Source organism: Delphinapterus leucas, chromosome 15, assembly GCF_059928025.1.
Source record: "Delphinapterus leucas isolate spDelLeu-1000000601 "Yukka" chromosome 15, BTC_Dleu_Yukka2, whole genome shotgun sequence".
NCBI lineage: Eukaryota > Metazoa > Chordata > Mammalia > Artiodactyla > Monodontidae > Delphinapterus > Delphinapterus leucas.
In genome coordinates this window covers 36,433,335-36,454,113 of record NC_143143.1, presented here as the reverse complement: position 1 = coordinate 36,454,113, position 20,779 = coordinate 36,433,335, and the positions used below count along the sequence as shown (strand labels likewise).

Sequence of the window (20,779 nt, the reverse complement as noted above, 5' to 3'; positions counted from 1 at the left end):
AGAATCTGAACAAGCTTTTCTTGTTAGATCTTTCTAAAGTCAGATTTAGGACACCTGTAATGTAAAATGCCTCCCTCCTCCCTCTCCAAGTCACCCAATTTCTCTGAAATTTATACAGGCTTTCCATCCAAACAAAAAACCATGGCAGCCCAAGGGCTTTTCCCTTTTCCTTTTCTTGTGTGGCTTGCCAGGGCCCACAACTACCTGGCCTTATGCCTCCAGCAGTCAGGCATCCCACCAGCCAGGGATGGGAAACTCAAGGACTTTATTCTGCTCTGGGAGAGGAGACACTCAACAGTGACATCGCTGAGGTCCAGAAGGGTGCCATCTACCAGTTTATGATTCCCAAATCAAGACACTGCTTGCCAGCTGTGCCCATCTGCCCACCTGCCAGGCACAAAGGGTACTCGTGAGTGGTAACAGGCCTTAGGACTATGGCTACAAGGAACAGGCCTTTTAGGGAGATGAGCAAAACAAAGAGCTAAAAGTACTTTTAAATTGGAAAACACCTTCTTTAAATCCCTTGGAACCATAGGGCCCCCAGAAGGGTGCAAACGGCTAAAAACCCTGCATGGGCAGCCCAGCCCTTAGCCTTTCTTTTGTTTGAGCTTTTCTAAGTACATCTGCAGGGACTTCTGGATGGAGTCTCTGGAGATGAAACTGACAAAGTTCTGGATGTCCGCGTCGCGCTGCTTCACCAGGCGATCTACCGTGGTCTTTCGCATCATGTTCTTGGTCAGCTGTCGAGCGTGATCTAAAGAAGATGGGTCCCACCTGTGAAAACCCATGCTCTGCTCTGGGACAGTGGTATTCCCAAGCTTTCCAAGAGAGTTCCAACTGAAACTCCGGTAGAAAACTTAGAAAATTCAAGTGAGCAAAGAGAAGAAAATGAAAGCCACCTGTTCCCTACTGTCCATCGATTTCCTTTAAAATCATACAGGATGATATTGTGAAAGTTGCCTTTTTAACCTGTTATTTTCCCTCAACTATATTGTCGGCAATACTTTCCATGTCACTACATACTCTTTTACAACATAATTAATGGCTGCACGGTATTCAGGCATTTGTCTGTGTCAGGCATCGGCAAACCTGGCCCCCCAGAGCTCAAGAGCCAAGAATGGTATTTACATTTTTATATAGATGGAAAAAATTTTAAAAGGGTAATATTTTGTGATACGTGAAAATTACATGAAATTCAGAATTCGGTGGCCTGGTTTTATTGGAACACAGACACGCTTGTTAGTTCACGTGCTCTAAGTCCGCCCTCCTGCTCTGGCGTTATGGCAGAGACCATGTGACCAACAAAGCCGAAAATCTCCCTGGCTCTTCACAGACAGCCTGCTGATCCCTGGTTTCTACCATAGTTGATATAAGCAGCCCTATTTCTTTCTTTTTTTTGGCCACATTGCATGTGGGATCTTAGTTCCCTGACCAGGGATCGAACCTGCACTCCCTGCAGTGGAAGCAGGCAGTCTTAACCACTGGACCACCAGAGAAGTCCCAAGCAGCCCTATTTCTATACACAGGCACACAAGCTGTTTCCAGTTGTCTGTGTAGTGGGTTGAACAGTGGACCCCAAAAAAGTATCTGCAAGAGACCTTACTTGGAAAAAGGTCTTTGCAGGTGTAACTGAGATCATCTTGGATTCAGGGTGGGCCCTAAATCCAGGGACAGGTGTCCGTAAAAGGAGAGGGAGCTCTGAGATATAGAGACACACTGTGGGAGAAGGTCATGTGAAGACACAGCAGGGATGGGAGTGACGCAGCCACAGCCAAGGATGCCTGGAGCCCCCAAAACTGAAAGAGGCAGGAAGGAGCCTCCCCCAGAGCCTCTGGCAGGAGCAAGGGCCTGCCCACACCGATTTTAGACTTCTGGCCTCCAGACTGAGAGACAATGCATTTCCCTTGTTTTAAGCACCCCCCTGCCCCGCAACTCCCCCTTGTGGTAATTTGTTACATCAGCCTCAAGACACTAGGTCAGTCTGCTATTGTGAATGGCTCATTTGTGAATTGCTTGAGAACCTCCTGTCTCACCAGAAGCTCCAGGCTGGGGAGGGGACGGGGCTCTCTACTTGCCCACCGGTACCCACAGCTGTTGCCCCCCACGCCCCTCACCTGGAATGGCCATCCACCGGGCCATCACCGAGAGCGCTGTGCTCAGCACCTGGTCCTCAGGCACCACCTGGTCCACCAGGCCCACCTGGAGGGCCTCTGCTGGCAGAAAGAGCAACCCCAGCTGCAGGGCCTGCTCTGAGGCACGGTGCCCAATGGTGTTCACAAGGGTGTCTTTGAACCTGGAAGCATACACCCACTCACGGTGGGCTCAGGGCTCCTGGGGGATGGGGGTGGGGGTGGGGGGCTCAGCCCCGGGTCTGGTGGAGTGTGGGTGCAGCCCCCGGTCTTACCAGAAGGGGGCGACGATGCCCAGCAGGGTCTCGTTCAGCCCAATGAGGTACTTGGGGTTGTCAGCCAGGATCCGGTAGTCGCAGGTGAGGGAGATAAGGCAGCCTCCGGCCGGGCAGGCTCCCTGCAGGGGAAGCAGGACCAACGGGCTCTGGGTGCTGCTGTGGCTGGTTCCGGTCATCTTCCAGAGAGCCAGGGTCCCAAGGAAGGGCCTCAGGTGGCCGTGAGCTCTTGGGTGCCTCCAGCCTCCAGGATGCTGTACCAACACTGTCTGGGGGTGTGCGCACAATGGGCTCCGGCTTGCCCATCAGCCTGAGGCCGCGGGCACTGGCAGGGTGGCCAGCGCTCAGGCCCAGAACACCCCCTCTTTTCTCACGCACATGTCAGGGCAGCAAGCGGCCTCTCCTCTCCTCCAGTAGGAGGTCCTCCGAGGCCCGACCTCACCTGCCCTCATCTCACACATCCACTGCCCCAAACAGAGGCCGTCAGCGGCCACCACACCCCATGGAGTCTTCCTGACTCTGGCCATCCCTCCTCTCCACCCAGCTCAGGCCCTCCTGGCACCTCTCTGGCCTTAGCCCCACCCCTGCCTTCCCTAGGTTAGGCCAAAGTGATATTCCCAAAATGTAGATCTGATCCCCCACTTGCCCCCACCCTCATAACCCTCCTGCTGGACCACGCCGACCATGGGCCCTGGTTTCTGCCCCCACACTCACCCCCACCTCAGTGAGCAAGTCCCCCCCAGCCCCACCCCTAGGCCCCCCCCTTCACCTGGTCTGTAATGGCAAGCTGACCTGTACACCCCTGAGGGTCTCCCGACTGCCCCCTGCCTCTCTGAGGGCTTTTTGAGGGCAGGGCCACATCCACCCCCACCCTAAGGGCTGGCCCGCAGCGAGCCATGGAGGCCCCTCGGGAGCGGGGACACTCACATTGATGGCGGCGATCAGCACCAGGTTGGATAGGTACAGCCGCAGCCACAGCTCCTGCACCGCCTTCCAGTACTCGGCGTAGTGGGCCGGGTTCTTCCCGCACATCTCCGTCAGGTCCAGGCCTGCGGAGAAGACCCTGGGGCAGTCCTGGGGAGGTGGGGGGGTGGGCAGGGGCCCCGTCAGAGTCTGCCCCACAGTGCCAACACAGCCCCAGGGCCCAGGGAGACCACAGGTGCTCAAGAGACAGGGGAACTGAGGTCATGCTCGGGCAGCAGGATGCTGCCCCCAGGAGCCCAGAGCTGGGGGCTCCAGGGAGGCAGCCTGGACCTCCCTTAGACTCTGTTCCTTCTGCATCCTGGGATATTCTTCCCTTTCCAGCTTCAAACTGGAAGAAAAGGCAGCAGGGCCAGGTGCTCCCCCAGGGACATAAACACACCGGACTCTGTGCATACCTCTGTACTCATCCCGGGCAGAGGAACTCAGGGGCGGGGGAGGACTCCTGACAGTCGGAGGGGACACACATTCTGATGCACCCCAAAAGCAAACTGCAGACTCCGGTGCAGGCCAGAAAGAGCTGTCAGGACCCGGCCAGGGAAGGAGGGAGTGGTGAGCAGTCAAGAAGACAGACCTTGGGAATCCCCTGGTGGTCCAGTGGTTAAGAATCTGCCTTCCAGTGCAGGGGATGTGGGTTCGATCCCTGGTCGGGGGAACTAAGATCCCACAGGCCGCAGGCAACTAAGCCCGTGCACCGCAATGAAAGATCCCGCGTGCTGCAACTAAGACTCAACGCAGCCAAAAGTAAATAAATAAAATAAAATGGTTTCTGTTTAAAAAAAAAAAAAAGATGGACCAACTTATGTCATGGCTGCAGTCTGGTCATCATGCAGTTAGCTTTTTTTAAAAAAAAGAAGACAGACCTCTGCCCTGGGCTGTCACACGTGAGACATAAGCCTGGGGAAGGATCTGTAAGGCACGTGTGTCCTGTGTGGACGCCCCAGGCCCCAACACAACCGCTGAAGTGGGGGTGGGGAGTGCAGACCAAGGCAGAAGGTGCTTCTGGGCATGGGCACCAGGTTCTGGGTGCTCTGTCAAGAATGCAGGCCAGGGGAGGGGCAGCTCCCCAGCCCTCAACCGAGAACACCGCACCTGGGGTTGCTGATCACTAACCAGCACTGGCCGCGGTCACCATGTGCTGCTGCAGCAACGTCCGAACCCCCTCCCCTGCCTGCAGTGTCTGTGAGGAGGGGCAGCCACACTCGAAGTCCTCTACATCCTTATATTAAGCGGCAAAAGCAAGTTGCAGTGCAGGGCATAGATGCAGCCCCTTGTTTCTCATATACACACGTGCCTGTGTGTGCACTGATACCAGCAGGCTGGCCTTTTGTTTACGTGGAACGTGTTCCACTCCTGTCACTAAAAAGGCCCCACAGGGATGGGAAGACTGGTGGTCGGTACACCACGTCCTGCTGTCTCACAGGCCTGAGCAGGGACCCGTGAGCCAGCGCCTGTTGGGGGTGGGGGGGTGGGACGGCAGGGGGATGGAGCTGCTCCTGCTCTGAAGATGTGGCAGGACTGACATTCAGCTTTTCAGCCTTCCTCCTTAATCTCTTCCCACCATGAGCTCCTGGCTCCGCCCTCCTCACTGCCTCCCCAATTCATTTTCTCAGCACAGAAGCTGGAAGGGGCTGACAGCACTTGCCCACAGTCCTGGCGCTGGAGGGAAGCAAAGGCAAAGAACTCTATTCTGGATGCGAGAGAAGCGAACACATTAATCCCAGCTGGGGATGGCCTCTGCCAGACAGATGAAAACGGATGTGGGTTGGCCTATTTCCGTGATTTCTGTGATTCAGCAACGTATCTGTAGTGGGCCGAACTGTGTCACCGAAGAAGACAAGGTCAAGTCCTCACCCCAGTACCCGAGAATGTGACCTTATTCAGAAATGGCGTCTTTGCAGATGAGATCAAGTTAAGATGAGGCCGTACCGGAGTATGGGGGTCCTAAATCCTTTGACTGGTGTCCTTCTGAGGAGGATTTGGACACAGAGACAGGGCAGACGGCCACGTGGAGACAAGTACAGGAACCCAGGGGCCCCCCGAAGCTGGCAGAAGCAAAGGATTCTCCCCCATGGCCTCTAGATGTGATTGGCCCTGTTGACACCTTGATTTTGAACCTGTGGCCTCCAGACTGTGAGGGAATACATTTCTGTTGTTCTGCCCCACTGCTACCCGTTGGTGGTCCTTCGTTAAGGTGGCCCCAACTAACACAAGTCCTCCCAAAACATTTGCTGAGGACCCACTTTGGGCCAGGCCTTGTGCTACGTACACAGGAGGAACTTGATACAGAACACGAGGCGCAGACACATTGCTGGAGGGGAGGACACTGTCACAAGGAGAACGCAGGCTCCGGAGGGACAAATGCTGGCTCCCTGTCCCCAGAGCACAGGGGCTGGGGGCCTGGACAAGTGACAGGTCTTCCCCTCTTTCATTCTAAAGGTCCTATCTCTGGTAACACGCAATTCTCTCATTTTCAGAGCATAATAAAGAAAACGTCAGGCCAAGAAATGACACCTTAAATGGAGTATTTTCAGGAATTATCCAGGGTGAAAAGTTCCTAGGCAATTTCAGCATCTCTAGGTTTCAGGAATTATCCAGGGTGAAAAGTTCCTAGGCAATTTCAGCATCTCTAGGCAGGTTAGAAAGTTCCCTCAAATGATCTACACCCAGTATCAGTCCTACCCTTGGAACAATAAGGTCATCTCACTCCCATGGGATGGGGCAAGGCTTGGCTCTGCAAACCCCAGCTTCACGGGACGCACTGGGTGCGTGCATCAGGCCAGCCCCTGAGGGTTCCCTGCTGGTCTGTGCCTCCAGCACAGTGATGGGTCCCCTCGTCAGAGGCAGCCAGGCTCTCCAGAGCTGCAACTCCAGGCCACCCCAGGACAACCTGAGGGTTTAAGGAAGTAGGTGCGAGCCCACAGTGGACCTTCCAAACCTTGGCCTAAAAGGTGCAGGAAGCAGGCTGTGACCGTCTGCTTCCTGCACCTTTAATGACGGCAGGGCCAAGGTGTTCCCATTGGTCTCTAGTATCGTGGCACTTAGCTTTGGGGGATGCTCATGCTGTCTGTGGCTCCTTCTAACTTGAAAGGCAACCCCAGTGCTCTTCCTGACCCAACAAAGTCCTGTTGTTACCAGCATTTGCTGGCTTGTAGGGGAAATGCTGCCGTTCCCATTCCCCTCGAGAATTCAGAAGGGAAAAGCCTGCCCTCTGAGACCTCAACTCTAGGACCTGCCCAGACGGGAATGGAGGGCACAGCTTTTGGGATGGGCACTGTCACTGGGGCCGGCCTGGGTGGGTCCCCAGGAAGCTGTTGCCAAGTTTGCACAGGGTCCACCCTTCGTGAGGTCGAATGGCCTCAAGGGTATCCTGCAGAAACGTCACCTGCCCTCACCTACATCCTGGCCCTGGGCGTGGAGGGCCGAGGCTTGCCCCAGGTCTGGCTCCACAACCGCATGACCTGGGAGATGGCCTGGGAACTAAGGATCAGCCTCCTGCGGGAGAACCAGCTGCCCATGGCACGGCCCCCTCGAGCCCCCACACCCAGGACTGCAACCCCTGGAAGCCCTTTGTGGTGGCACCCACACCTGAGCCGCCTGGGTTTTCTCCACCATGTGAAGTGTGTAGGAGGGCTCCCGAGTCTGGACTTCGACCTGAGAACTTGGGGCCTTGGGGGAGCTAAGGAGCACCCACCGAAGTCAGGATGACACCTCGGAAGGTCTTGTCATTCTCCAGCTTCTCCAGGCTGATAATGAACTCTGTCAGCAGCTCTAGGCTGAGGCTGTTCACTGGGGGGTTCTTGAACTTCATCACGGCGACCCCTAGTTTGAAAATGAAAAGGACAAAACTCATACCCAACATTGGAAAGATATCCCCAACTACCCTGCACCCTCAACCAGGCCATGGGAAGCTACACAGATTTTGGGTTTTTTAAATTGAGGTGAGATTCATATACCTTATAAGAAAGGGAACCCTGTACCCATCAGCAGTTACCATTCTTCCTGTTCCAGCCCCTGGCAATCAGTAATCTCCTTCCTGTTCCTATGGATTTGCCAATTGTGGACATTTCATATAAGTGGAATCATATGTGACCTTTTGTGTCTGTCTTCATTTACTGTTTTCAAGGTTCATTTATGTAGTAGCATGTGTCAGTGCTTCATTCCTTCTTAAGATCAAATAACGTTCCATTAACTGTGTACAGCATGTTTTGCTTATCCATTCACCTGCTGATGGACACTTGGGTTAGTTCCACCTTTTGGCCATTGTAATACTGCTGTGAACATTAATGTACAAATTTTTGTTGATCTTCTTCTCCCAGATGTAAGTCCTACATCCTCAGGGGAGTAAGAAATGGCCTTAGTTTCTTGAGTAAGTGAGCAAACACTAAACCAGATGGGCAAGGAGGAACGCCAGTGGGGGCCGCTGGTTCATGCTTGTTTAAGGATTGAGGGTAAGAATATCAGGGGTCAGATGTTCTTAAACACTCCATCTATTCATTTATACTGCCAGCAGCAGGGAAAGCAGGAGTGGCAGGGCCTGCCCTTGTGGACAGTGCAGCTGCGGGCCTGGGCCGGCTGGGGCCATCTGTTCTCACTGCCTGGCCCAAGGGCAGACCCCAAGGGCTTTAGAAATGCCACCGTTCACTTAGGGTACATTTCCCTGGTCAAGGCCTTGGAAATCTCTGGATAGTCAACACAAACCATTCTCTAGGAATGAGAATTAAGTCCTGAAGGCAAGGAGACTCTTTTGAGACCTATGATTTATGAGGAAGAGGTAATTATTAACTGGCTACAGGTATGTACATGTAAAAATAAGAAGCAATCAAAACTTTCAGAAGTGAGCTCCCCAAACTTGTTTCAGAGGTAATTTTCTTTCTTTAAAATTTATTTTATTTTTGGCAGCATTGGGTCTTTGTTGCTGTGCGCAGGCTCTTCTCTAGTTGTGGCGAGCAGGGGCTACTCTTTGTTGCGGTGTGTGTGTGGGCTTCTCATTGCGGTGGCTTCTCTTGTTGCGGAGCATGGGCTCTAGGCACATGGGCTTCAGTAGTTGTGGCACATGGGCTCTAGAGCACAGGCTCAGAGTAGTTGTGGCACACAGGTTTAGTTGCTCCACAGCATGTGGGATCTTCCCAGACCAGGGATTGAACCCGTGTCCCCAGCATTGGCAGGCAAATGCTTAACCACTGAGTCACCAGGGAAGTCTCAAATGAAAACATTTAAAAAAGTACTTTTATTCCATTAATTCCTCCAAGCCTCAAGATGCCTGAAGATTACCCAGGTCTGGCAGTGAGGACAGAACCAAGCCTGGCTTTCTGACCTCAAACTCAACCTTCTACCACAATAAGCCGGTGAAGCTAGCGAGTTCTTCCATGGTGGGGTGGGAAAGCACTTTGGTAAAAAATTGTCTCACTGATAATTTTTTTCTTACTTGTTTACATAAAAGAAAGTCTACCATTCAAACCATTTTTAAGTGTACAACTAAGTGGTATTAGGTATATTCACTATCTTGTGCAACCACCACCACCTACTTCAATACTTTAAAAATGTGTTTTATTCAAGTTTTGATATATATTCAAATCTGTCACAGAAACGATCCTTTCAGAAACTCAGGTTTTTGTTGGACTCGTAGTTGAGCCCCTCATCACCTGGCTCGGGCAGCCCCCAACCCAGAGAGGAGCTAAACTAGAGAACTGAACCAAGGAACACGGTGGGTGCCCTGACAGCAGTCCAGGCACAGGCAGCGATGCACAACCTGTGCGTGTCTGGGGGGCTCTGGGGGGCTGAGACTGTAGCCCCATTTGGGGAGGAGCTTGGCTCCCTGCCAAGCCAGAGTGGACTGGGGATGGGAGGCATCTTGAAAGGCTGAGGCCAGGAGCTGGGAGGTCATGAGACAGCTTGTCCTAAAATCTGACACTGCACGTCTCCAATGTCAAGCCTGCTCAGGACCCAGCTCTGAAGTGCCCTCTGGTAGAGAAAGCACTGGTTTCTCTTTCAAAAGTGCTTTTTCTATCTTTTTAAAATCCCCCTTGGAGACTTTTAGGAGGTGTTCTGATGGGAGTGGGTAGGAGTGACTTCACTTGTGGCTCCTGGCTTTAATTAAAAAAATATCTGCTGGGTTCTGTGCCACTTGGGAGTATTAAGAAAAATTAAAATATTTTATTCTGAAATACTTCCAATTATTTTAGTTCCCAATTTAACAGCTAAGGAGCACATGCCCCAAACTTGAAAAACTGAAATATTTTTATCTTCATAATGAACTGGGGGGCGAAAACACCTAGACTGATGACCCTTAAGCTTTGAACTCAACAGAAACTGCCTTTAAAATTGGGCTTTATCCCGTGGCCTTTAGAAATTCGAGCGTTCTCCCGAGTCTGGATTCCAGGTCTGGGCCTGGAGCTGGAGGAGATCAAACGCACTGCCCAGTGAAGCCCGCTCTGCTGCCAGCGCCCCCCTCTTTCCCCACAGCCGGGCGCTCGGGAGACCGCGCTCCGGGCGCTTACCTGAGGCTGCGTCCGGCTCCACCAGCACCCGCTGGGTCCCGAAACGCCGCGCGCTGTCCCCGCTGCCGGCCGTCGGCTCCGTCCGCCGGATGGTCGCGCCCCGGAGCAAGGCCCCTGCGGAGGGCAGCGCGAGGCCCGTTAGCCTGCCGCGCCCCTGCCCCCCTCCCCAGGCCCCTGCCCAACCCGGCCGCCACCCCCGGTCACGCACACGGGCGGAGCAGGGCACGCAACAAGACGCTCGTTCCTGCCGCCAGCGCCATCTTGACCGCACTGGGTCGGGGTCGCGGCGCCGGGGTGTGGCCTTGCCGCCCGCCCCGCCCCCAGGGCCTAGGCCTCTCCTCCGGGAGGCGGGGGCTGCACCCGGCCAAGGCCGCGGTGGGAGGCCCGAGCGGGCGGAGCCTCGGGCTTAGCTGAGCAGGACGCTGGGGCTGCGGGGTGAAGGGTCGTCGGTAGGGAAGCCCGGACAGGCCAGACGCCGTGCTCCCCACGACCCACAGCTGCGCCACCACGCAAAGATCGAGCCGCCCAGGCCCGGAACCACACGTAAGTCACGGAGTGTGCGAGTCCCGGAGAGGGTTGTGAACTGAGTGGTAGTCAGGGACTGTGGGGACCCCGGCAGCTTGCGGCCCCGCAGAGCCGTTAGCAGAGCTGTGGGCACTGGAAAGGATGCTAGAGGGGGTGCTGATGGGGGCCAGTGTGAACTCCGCCTCCTGCCTGTGGGGGGGGACCAGGAATCTCAGCTGGTGGTTTAGCCACAGGCGTGGGGCAGCATAGCCTGGTGACTAAGAACTGACCCTTCACCTTCCCCAAGGGGTGAGGTGCCCTCACACCACTGTGGGACTGCAGCGCTCCCCACAAGGAAGGGGAAGGAGACATCTCGTGTTTGTATTTACTTGATCCTGCCTGAACACTGTTCTGACCATTCAGTTTGAACACTGGACACAGTAAGGGCCAAGGGTCAAGTACGGGGGGGGGGGGCAACTGAGACTTGTTTTTGTAACATCTTAAGTGTTTTCAATTGTTCCTTGTGGAACAAACCAGTTTTTGAAGTGGAAAATAGTTTTTCCATGGTCACCTAAAATAGCAGCAGCAAATGAAATCCACATTTCTGGTCAGGCAGAATTCAAAGCTCCTGTAATATAAAGGTGATAAAACACCTCTTTCTGGGACTTCCCTGGTGGTCCAGTGGTTAAAGACTCAGCACTCCCAGTGCAGGGGGCGGAGGTTTGATCCCTGATTAGGGAACTAATATCCTGCATGCTGTATGGCGTGGCCAAAAAAGAAAAACAAAAAACACCTCTTTCTAAAATGTGTCTAGCCAAGGAGCAGCCCAACACTCATAAACACTTCCAGTGTTTTTCTGGTTGAGAGGTTTTGGAGCTGTGACTTTGGGAATGAAACCAAAACATTTTTTAGACAATCATGTTTAATTACCTCACAACTGAAGCTGCCTTTGGGGCCAAGGGACAGGAAGGAGGCAGCGAACCCAACACTCGAGCTGCACTCTAATCCTAGGTTTATTCAACACAATTCTTTTCTCTACACAACAAAGTACAAACACAATATTATCTAAAATGCTACAAAGTTACAAAACTAAAAACAGAAAATGTATAGTACTGACTGTACAATAAAAGCCAAAAAAGCAATGTACACGTTGCCAAAGTAACCTGCACGACCACCATGAATACCAACACAACGGGGGGTTCTGTGATGACCGGACAGAGCTGGCTCTCAACTTACCAGTTTCAGAGAGAAAGGGAGACGTGGGTTTGTCTGTGTGTGTGTGTGCACGCACATGAGTACACGTGAAAAGAACCATTTTGGGTATTTGGCCCTAGAGGTCAGAAGAGGACTCAAGCAGGGGAGCAGGGCCAGGCTAACAGGAATGGCAGCTGCGTAAAAGCACACCCTTTCCTGTGGGACCCTGCAGGCCAACAGGTTAGGGCACGACCAGCCCACCAGATGGACCCCACGTCATCTGTGGAATGGGAAAACATGCTCCCAGGCTGGGGCTGTACCACCGCCTGGAGCCCCCTGCTCATCCCTGCTGGCTTTGCCACTAAACTGACTCTCAGGAACTAGAAATGTGGAAGCTTTCTAGCCAGAAAACCGGAGGGCATCATCATAAGCACGACCCCAAACCAACAACACTCCTGCAGCCGGAACTCTGCCGCCAGGGGAAATGTAGCAATTACTGCCTTCACCTTCGAAGCCTGCCCGAGTGAGGGATTTCTTTCCTACCAATCCTCCTTCTGCTAGAAAAGTGACAAAAGTAAGTTGGATGGTATACAAGTCACAGGGCAGAGCTTCGGTGGCCCTGCTTATCGGGAGGAGTTGGAGCTGGAGCGGCTCCTGTGGCGGCGGCGGCCAGGGGAGCGGGATCGCCGGCGCACGGGGGACCTGCGCCGAGGGGAACGTGACCTGTGGGAAGAGGAGAAACCACATCAGACACGAAACCCATGCCCCAGGAGCAGCTCCGCATCTGGAATCACAGGGGTAAAGCTGCCTTCTTTCGGGAACAATTCTACACAGCTTCACACTCCAACACTCCAGTCAGGACAGCTCCCTTTGGATGTCACTGACACAGAACCCTTGGGAGACACACAAATGTTCTGGAGACCAAAGGCATGACCCCAGGCACTCTCCTCTTCTTCGAGGGCTGTGCAAAGTGCAGCTTGACACCACTAGCAGAGGATGGCCTGACACTGGCCTCTGCCAAGGGTGTTGTTAGCCTCTCCCCTACTCCTCCGACCCTTCCGGTTTTCTCATGGAGGGAGGGGAGGGGCCACACCTGCCGAGGGTCCCTCAATCAGGCAGCTCTTCCTTTCCCCAGCTGGAAAGAACACGATGAGCTCTGAAGGCTGCCTATGCCAATGCTGCTTTCCCACCCCCATCATGAGGCACAGGGGACAGGCAGGGCTGGACTAAGTCCCAAAGTCATCATCCTAACTTTATGTTTGTAAATAAGATAAACGGAAACTGTCCCTAATCAGTCCCCTGTGAGACTCCGAAGTGATTCACCTTCTCCTCATCCGTGGGGGTGACCTGCGCCACATGGGAGGTGGTGGCAGCATTCTCCTGGGAGGGCTGAATCGCCTGGGGGGTGGCCGAGGCCAGGGGGCCAGCACAGCAGTGGCAGTGATCTCCTGGCCATCGATTTGTCCTGTTGAAAAAAGGATAAAGTCACAAAATATCTAACAAGCACCTACCCTGGGCCAGGCCCAATGCCAGCTATGGGCATACCATGGTGAGTGAGACAGAGAGGAGCCTGGGGGGACAAAGACAAACTACTCTGGTCACAGAAAGAACCTCATAATTACTGTTATTGGAGGTTTCATAAAGAAAACTACCAGGAAGCAGGGAACCTAATCTTAGTGCATTGGGATAGCCTTCCACGGGAAGCACCATCCAAGTCAACACCTAAAGAACAGCCTGGAATTTGCTAAGTGAGGGGAAGAGCTATGCTCCCGCCCTGAGCTGGAAGGTGGTGTTGCACTTGAACTTCCTTCTTAAGAGCAATGTGAAGGGGGCACTGCAGTGAGGAGACCTGGCAGGGGGCTTTGGCAGGACTGAGATGGGGGTGAAACATAAGAACTCAAGGGATAACAGGGAGGTATAATCACCGGAGCTTGGTGATGGATCAGGTGAGCAAGCCCAGGGGTGGGGTGAAGGATGATCAGCACCAGGGTTTTGGATGATCTGTGATCTCCTGAGAGGTGGGGCCTGAGAGGAAGAAGGGACTTCTGGGGTGGGGAACAAAATGAAAGGATGTTCAGGAGTTGTCAAGTCTGTCTAAAGAGTTTGAAAAAAGTGCCTCAGGGAGGTGAGTCCACGTGCAGCAAGTACTAAAACCACGTGTGAATGAAATCGTAGAACGGCAAGGGGAGGCAGCTCAGAATGGAGGCACAAGGAAACTGCAGGACCTCAGGGAAAGAAAAGAGCAAAGGACACTGAGGCACAGACCCAAGAATCCCAGGGGATAAGGCACCCGGATCCAGTCCAGGGACTGCTCAGGGGACCAAGCACAGCCCATGTACCCCCAAAGGGTGGAGGGTCTTCTATCTTCTCAGCTCCTACTTTCAAGGGAACTTCTGAGGTATTAAGGTGACTCAGGAATTTGGACCTATGTTCGCAACATACTTGAAAGGCTCAATTTAAGTAAACACGGCTTAAGGTGGCCCTGGCCTATGGCCAAAAGCCAGTCCAAGTCAGGGATTTCACAGGCACTGACTATGTAACAACAGAGGCAAAGTCATCCTCTGGCTAGCTACCAGTAAAGGCAAAGCCCCCCCCCCCCCACTTTCTTTCTGGAGACAGTGTGGAGCTGTTCCATTCAGTGGTGCACAGCACAATACACACACAAAGTCCTACCAGAATCTTAAGAAAACGTGGAATATTTATAATCACACACATCCTGAACGTGCCCAAGTCTCCCAAATTTTTAGCAAGTACTCAGACTCTATCAAATACACAAGATCAACAGTCTCTAAAACAAAGGTGTGACTCAACAAAGCCAAGAGCTGAAGTGTGCAGAGGGATGGATCATAGTTTATGCTTAACTCATAAAACACTCCAGAGGGATTTAAGTAGATTGAAAGAGTTGTACCTCAGTACCAAGGAAAATTTTGTAGTATACAAACTCTACCAGAGCTCAAGGGCCAAAGACCTGTGAGGCTATTTATCAAATGTATAAGAGGGCCTCCAAGGATGCCAAGATTGTAAGGGGTTCAGAATCTCCTTCCCACTTGGCCTGGCAGGCCACACAGTGCTGTGGGCAGTCCCGGCTCAGCTCCAGCTGCTTAGAGTACAGCAGCAGTGAGCTGGGGCACAGACAAATCCCATTTTCCTTCAAATGCAGGAAATTGAAGCTATTCACAAGCGTTCAAAGGTTGACAAATCATTCTACCCAATAAAAAGTGGCTATGGGAAATGGGTAAAATTTGTGAATTCAGCGAAGTTATCCTAAAAATGCTGAAATGTTAGCAAAAGAGAAAATGATTCAGGACTTCCCTAGTGGCGCAGTGGTTAAGAATCCGCCTGCCAATGCAGGGGACATGGGTTTGAGCCTTGGTCCAGGAAGATCCCACATGTCGCAGAGCAACTAAGCCCATGTGCCACAACTACTGAGCCTGCGCTCTAGAGTCTGCGAGTCACCACTACTGAGCCCGTGCTCCGCAACAAGAGAAGCCAACGCAATGAGAAGCCCGTGCACAGCAACGAAGACCCAATGCAGCCAAAGAAAAAAGAGAGAGAGAGAGAGAGAGAGAGAGAGAGAGAGAATGACTCAGAGAGGATTAAAGAAAACATTTCCATATAAAAATGATGCTTCGTTATATTCATAATATACTCCTTGCGGGGGGGAACTGTTCATCTGATCCTTAAACTTTGATTGATATTCATATTTGATGAATTTTTTTTCAAGAACCATGCTCCACAAAACATGTTTTTGGTAAACACACGCCCACTGAGTAAGAACTGGAATCTTGAAAGAGCCCCAGGGAGATTCTTACATGCAGCCAGGTTGAAAGTTGGTTTTAAACACACTATGCGTGGTGGGTAGCCGGTCGTGGACAGGGGACAAAGAAACAGGGGTTCAGAGCGGAGCTGGCAGGGCTTAACTCACCTCCGTCCATGTGCTTCAGCGCCTTCTCGGCCTCATCTGGATTCTCAAACTCCACATATGCATAGCCTTTAGACAGATGGGGGTGCATCCTTTCTACAGGCATGTCAATCATTTTAATTTTCCCATAGGTGGAGAATATCTCCATGATATGATCCTAGGGAGAAAGAAGGGTCACTAATGCTCACCCACTAATCACTTGTGTAAGAGTCAGAGAACCCACTACACAATGACTACAACCTTGGCACCTGGGGGTAAATCTCCTAAACACATACGTATAATATATTCCATTAAAATGAATTAACCAGTGCTCTACTTGGTCATGCACCACCAAGTCAGCCCTCCGAAATGCTACATTCTAAGTTCACCTTCTGGCAGAGGCTTGCTTCTCCAGCTTTCCACTTTGAAAATTTGCAAAAGAGACACACCCCACTGTCCACTGGACAGAAACAGGATTCCTCACCTTGGTCACATTCCTGGTGAGCCTTCCAATGTGCACTTTGGTGGGTTTAGGGGAAGGGCTCCGCCTTTTCCTTTCCTTTTCATCTCTTTTGGGTGGTTTGGATCTGATTGAAAAAACAAAAAATCCTATTAAGACAGTAAAACTCCTTTTTTGGTCTATTTTTATAATAACTACGGTAACTTTACAGCCCCCGGTTTGTTAATTTAGGTCCCCAGGTAATTCACAGGTTTGGGGGAGAGCCCTCAAGCCAATTACTCCCGGGTGGAGAAGTGGTGCTGGAAGGGAGCTCACTTCGAGCGGGAACGCCGCCTGTTGTCATGTCTGCGCCGAGAAGGACTCGGTGAGCCAGAGGAGCTGCTGGAGCTGGAGCTGCGGGATGTGCTGGAACTTCCTGAGCGGCTTGATGCTGAAGATGAGCTGGATCCGCTGCTGGAGCCTGTGCTGGTGCTGGAGCCTGAGCTGGAGGTAGAGCTGGACCGAGACCTGAGGGGCAAGAGGGAGGGGGTCACAGACAAGTGGTGGGAGCAGCATTTCTTCACTGAACAGACAAGCCTGCACATGCTCCCAAGATGAACCGCTGGCCTCGTATTTTCAAACCCCACTGCTTTCCCCAGCGGGGCAAACACTGACCTCCTCCGATCCCTGCCCTAAGCCAAAGCCCTTGGTAGGGACAGAAAACAGCATACATGTTGTGCAGTGATAGGGAAGAAAGAATGAGCTGCTTCCAACCTACACAGAAGCCTTGCCTACTGGGAGGTAAAGGAGGAGCCTGGCAAGTCAGAGCCACCAACTCAGCTTGGAAGGCAGCTACTGACTAACATAGGCTGGTTTTCAACAGAAGGAAAAGGAAGCTCCAGGCTAGGGCAATCCAAGCACAACTCCAAATCAAAAGCACTTGACAGAAAAGCATACCCCAAGATGTCCCATTCCTTAACATCTCCAGAAAAGAAAGAATCCCAACACCATCCTCTGTATATAATCAGAGCAAACCCAACCAGTTTGCCGTAAATTAGAGTCTCTATTAAAAATCTGAGTGTGTTCCCTTATAAGAAGACAGAGCACTCTGCAGGCTCTTTGGGAAGGAAGAGGGACACGGCTATGGACGCGAGGCCCTGGCAATGCTCTAACCCGTCAGCCCCACCTGGTGCTGCTGCTACCACTGGAAGCGCTGCGTCTCTTTCGAGTTTTATCCCTGCCACGATCCTTCTCGCTTGACTCCTTGGTGGCCCCCTTATCTTTAGAGCGATCCTTGGACTTCTCATCAGAGCGGTCTTTGCGTTTGGTAGGAGAAGGAGCCCTGGATAGTGAGAAAGAGTATGAGATTACATGCCCCTTTAACTGAACCCTGAAACAACAGCACAACCCCAAAGGGCTACACAAATCCCAGGCAATCACAGGGCAAAATATCTGTGGCTTAGGACACTTTCACTGTAAAATTCAAGACATTTCCAATTTTCCCCTTTCTGAGGGTCCCTAGCAATGAGCACCCCCAAAGTAGCACTAGAAAAATCTAACAGAAGGATTACCTAGTGCTGGACTTTTTATTATTTTCTTTGACTCCTAGCAAGCTCTTCTTTTTCACTCCTGATAAATCCATTCTCCCCTTCTGAGGTGTTCAAAGCAGCAATGGCGGCCTCACTTATCTGAACTCTCACTTCTAACTTGAGTCTGAGAAACGATCCCTAATCGATTGCAATTTACGCCAAAGTGCAGCCTAATAACAAGATAAAAGGATTTACAGAGTAAATTGGCAAGGCAACATATCTACTTTGCAGTCAAAAGCTGAGCACAGGAGAAGGCAGCAAGGAACACAGTAAGCAGCAAGCATCCACAAAGCCAGGAACACACGGGGGACCAGCACTGTTTCCTCAGGGGGGGAAATCCCGCCCCCACAGGAGGCACAGGTAGAACCGTCACCTCAGCTTGTCTTTTTCTTAAGGAACGGTGTGGATGGTGGTGTCCTGTTATTTTACAGGCGGTACAATACCCGTTTTTCATTCTTAAGTTTGATGATGAGCCCTCCACAGTCCTTTAGAAATACTACAGCACCACATTTGCATGCAGAACAGAGAAAAACCCAACTGATAGGATTAGATTTCTTGTTTCATTGCTGTAATCTTTGTAGGATACATTGAATATATGATGTGACTGGAAGCAAAAACCATTTCAAAAGTGACTGGTACCGGCATCAAAACATTTAATACCCAAACACAAACAAATGAAACGTTCCCCATGAACATTTAAAAAGCAGTAAAATAAGCTGTTAAAGAGTAGTTATTGTAAACACTGACTAATGTTAATGATATGCATATGAAAGTGTTGGGGGGAAGTATACCAAAGTCTGCAACTTACTTTGAAATGCAAGAAAAAATAAGATTGATGGGTGGCTAGATATAAATAAAGCAAATGTTAACAGAAATGTATCATGTAGAATCTAGGTGGTGGTGACGTGGCTATTCACTGCACAAATTTTTTTCAGCTTTTCTGTATGTTCACATTTTTTCAAAAATAAAATGTTGGAGGGAAAAAAGTAGACATTGGAATTGGATGAGTTACCACATGTAAGGGTTTAGCCAAGTGCCTGGACTGCCATGTACTCAGTGAACGAGCATTAGTAAATATTACTCAAGAACAAACAATTAATTATGTGCCCTGTTTCCTCGGGACTGTTGTCTTTAGTATTTCCAGTGAGGTTTTGTACAATCTGCTTGAGTTGCAAGCAAAGATCTCGGGATGTCAGCCTCAACTACCTCTAGCTCACCTTCCTGTAAGTAACTTGGACACAGCACACCAATCGGGATCCTGTTTCCACGTGAATAGTGCTGCCAAAATGCTAGATAAACATTCTGACTGAAGAAAAGAGTACCCAGCTTTGGACATGCAAGTGAAAGCACAAAACAGAATGTCACTTTTGCTGCTCTTTTCCAGGACTATAAAATTTTTTAAGATGTTTTGTCTTAAAATAATAAGGTACTATAGACACCCAGCAGGCAACATTGGACAAGGTTAGTGTCCTTGGACAATCAGTGAGTATAATTCAATGGTTAAGAGTCTGGAGTCAGCCTGCCTGGGTTTGATTCAAAGCTCTGTTGTGTGACCTTGGACAAATCACTTAACCTTTCTGAGCCTCAAGTTCTCATCAGCAGTACAGTGACACAGACAGTTCCTACACCTCATAGTTATCAGGGACATAAACCAAATTAACCCATAAAGGAGTTAATTTGGCACCTAGTTAAGGCTCAATAAACGTTAGCTAATGTTAGAAGAGAGGCTCTGGAGGCTCTTCTCCCACATAAACTCTTGACTCTAAAGTCACACACAGTCTCTGAATGCTCAACAGGGGTCCCTGGACTGCCCCTATTAGGGTCACCAAGAGCAGCACTGTCCAATAGAAAGAGTGCCAGCTACAAGAGTACTCTAAAATTTTCTAGTAGCTGCATTACAAAAAGCTTGGTTAACAGATAAAGTTAACTATTAGTAATATATTTATTTGACATGCTACACACCAAGTATTAGCTTTTCACCAATCAGTATACAAATTCATTAATAAAACATCTACACCTCCCCATACCAAGTCTTTGAAACACCTCAATTTGAACTAGGTATATTTCAAGTACTCAACAGCCACGTGTGGCCAATGGCTACCTTATTGTTCAATTGGCCCAGAATGCAGATTCCTGGACCCCACCGTCGTCCTAAACATCTGCCCTAATGTACTTTGTGAAAACAAGCACCACCGGTTATTCTTAAAACACTAAAAAATTAAGAACCACAGAGTAAGTGAACGCTTTGCTGGGCGTGGCCTGAGTACTAGAAAGCAAAGGTTGAGGTTCTCTGTTTACACAAGTTCAGGTAACAGCACAGGACCTTGATTACCTCCCCCATCCTCCGGAAAGGTGCGCGTCCAACAGCCAGAGAGAGGAGAGAACAATTAGTTAAATCTCGAGTAGATGGCGTTTCAGCTCACATCTTCAGAGCACCTTCCCCATTTAAAAGTACATTTTAGGCACAATTCATACGAAATAACAAAGAGAAAAAGCCATGCCTCTCCTCCATCGATTTTAACCTTCCCGTATCCTCCCTTCTGGGGTTACCCGTCAAACTGAGCTCCAAGACGTTAGGGGCCTATCCCCAAGGACTAGCACCGAGAACGGCACACAGGAACCTGGCAAACGTTCGTGGAGTCGATGTTTGAATTAACGGCTTCGAAGGGAGGGTCAGTCGGTCACCCAGGGCATCCCACAAAGCAACTCCGCACCCACCGGCACCGGCCCCACACGCGATCTCGCCGCCCACCGTCCGCGTTCACTCACAACTCCCCAGTCCAGGCGCCGGGCCGCGAACACTTCCAGGGTAGGGCCCGGCGTTGCGGGCCTGGGTCTCCAGCCCGGCGAGAAGGCCCCGAGGGCGGAGGCCGAGTTCCCGGCTGCTCCGAATTCCGGGGGCCTCACTGGGCCCGCCGCAGAGCGGACGAAGCGAGGGCGCCCTTCCGCCCGCCGCGGCCCCGACCACTTCCGGGCCGCGGCCTCGGCGCCTCCCACTCAGCCCGCCCCGGGCCACACTCTTTATTCTCAAACCCTGTGCCGCGCCGCTAGGCCGCCGTTGTCACCGCGTGGCCGGGGAGCAGGCCGGCTCCACGATGCGCCCCGCCGAGCCTGGCGGGCGGCCCCTGAAGCTTGGATGGGGTCGGATTCCCCCTACTTACATCTTCCCGCCGCCACGACCTCCGCTCGCTCTCCTCAGCTTCTGAGGCGGGCGCCGCTCTGGCGTCAGGATTAGGGAGCGGGAAGGCACCCTCGTCCGGCGCGCAG

At 51.6% G+C, this 20,779-nt stretch overlaps 2 protein-coding genes across 5 annotated transcripts; both read right to left on the bottom strand.

Annotated features, from left to right (window-relative positions):
* Nucleotides 1-488: 488 nt before the first annotated feature.
* Nucleotides 489-11,431, bottom strand: ECI1 (enoyl-CoA delta isomerase 1). 2 transcript variants are annotated; one of them, XM_089896369.1, is made up of 7 exons: nucleotides 11,320-11,431; nucleotides 9,886-9,999; nucleotides 7,080-7,207; nucleotides 3,332-3,478; nucleotides 2,405-2,526; nucleotides 2,115-2,293; nucleotides 489-754 (listed from the first exon to the last, which is right to left on the bottom strand). In XM_089896369.1, exons 3-7 carry the CDS (start codon nucleotides 7,194-7,196, stop codon nucleotides 588-590), a joined length of 732 nt encoding a protein of 243 aa, XP_089752495.1. In that variant the 5' UTR covers nucleotides 7,197-7,207; nucleotides 9,886-9,999; nucleotides 11,320-11,431; the 3' UTR covers nucleotides 489-587. The 2 variants fall into 2 exon arrangements, with proteins under 2 accessions (XP_089752495.1, XP_022450271.1); XM_022594563.3 differs by lacking the exon at nucleotides 11,320-11,431 and adding an exon at nucleotides 10,094-11,268.
* On the bottom strand, nucleotides 11,379-20,779 carry RNPS1 (RNA binding protein with serine rich domain 1). Of its 3 annotated transcripts, none has more exons than XM_089896363.1 (9): nucleotides 20,674-20,779; nucleotides 17,495-17,682; nucleotides 17,110-17,265; nucleotides 16,260-16,451; nucleotides 15,969-16,071; nucleotides 15,509-15,662; nucleotides 13,509-13,628; nucleotides 12,907-13,048; nucleotides 11,379-12,306 (listed from the first exon to the last, which is right to left on the bottom strand). In XM_089896363.1, exons 2-9 carry the CDS (start codon nucleotides 17,563-17,565, stop codon nucleotides 12,207-12,209), a joined length of 1,038 nt encoding a protein of 345 aa, XP_089752489.1. In that variant the 5' UTR covers nucleotides 17,566-17,682; nucleotides 20,674-20,779; the 3' UTR covers nucleotides 11,379-12,206. The 3 variants fall into 3 exon arrangements, with proteins under 3 accessions (XP_089752489.1, XP_089752490.1, XP_022450262.1); XM_089896364.1 differs by lacking the exon at nucleotides 20,674-20,779 and adding an exon at nucleotides 20,282-20,465; XM_022594554.3 differs by lacking the exon at nucleotides 13,509-13,628 and having other exon boundaries at nucleotides 20,674-20,778.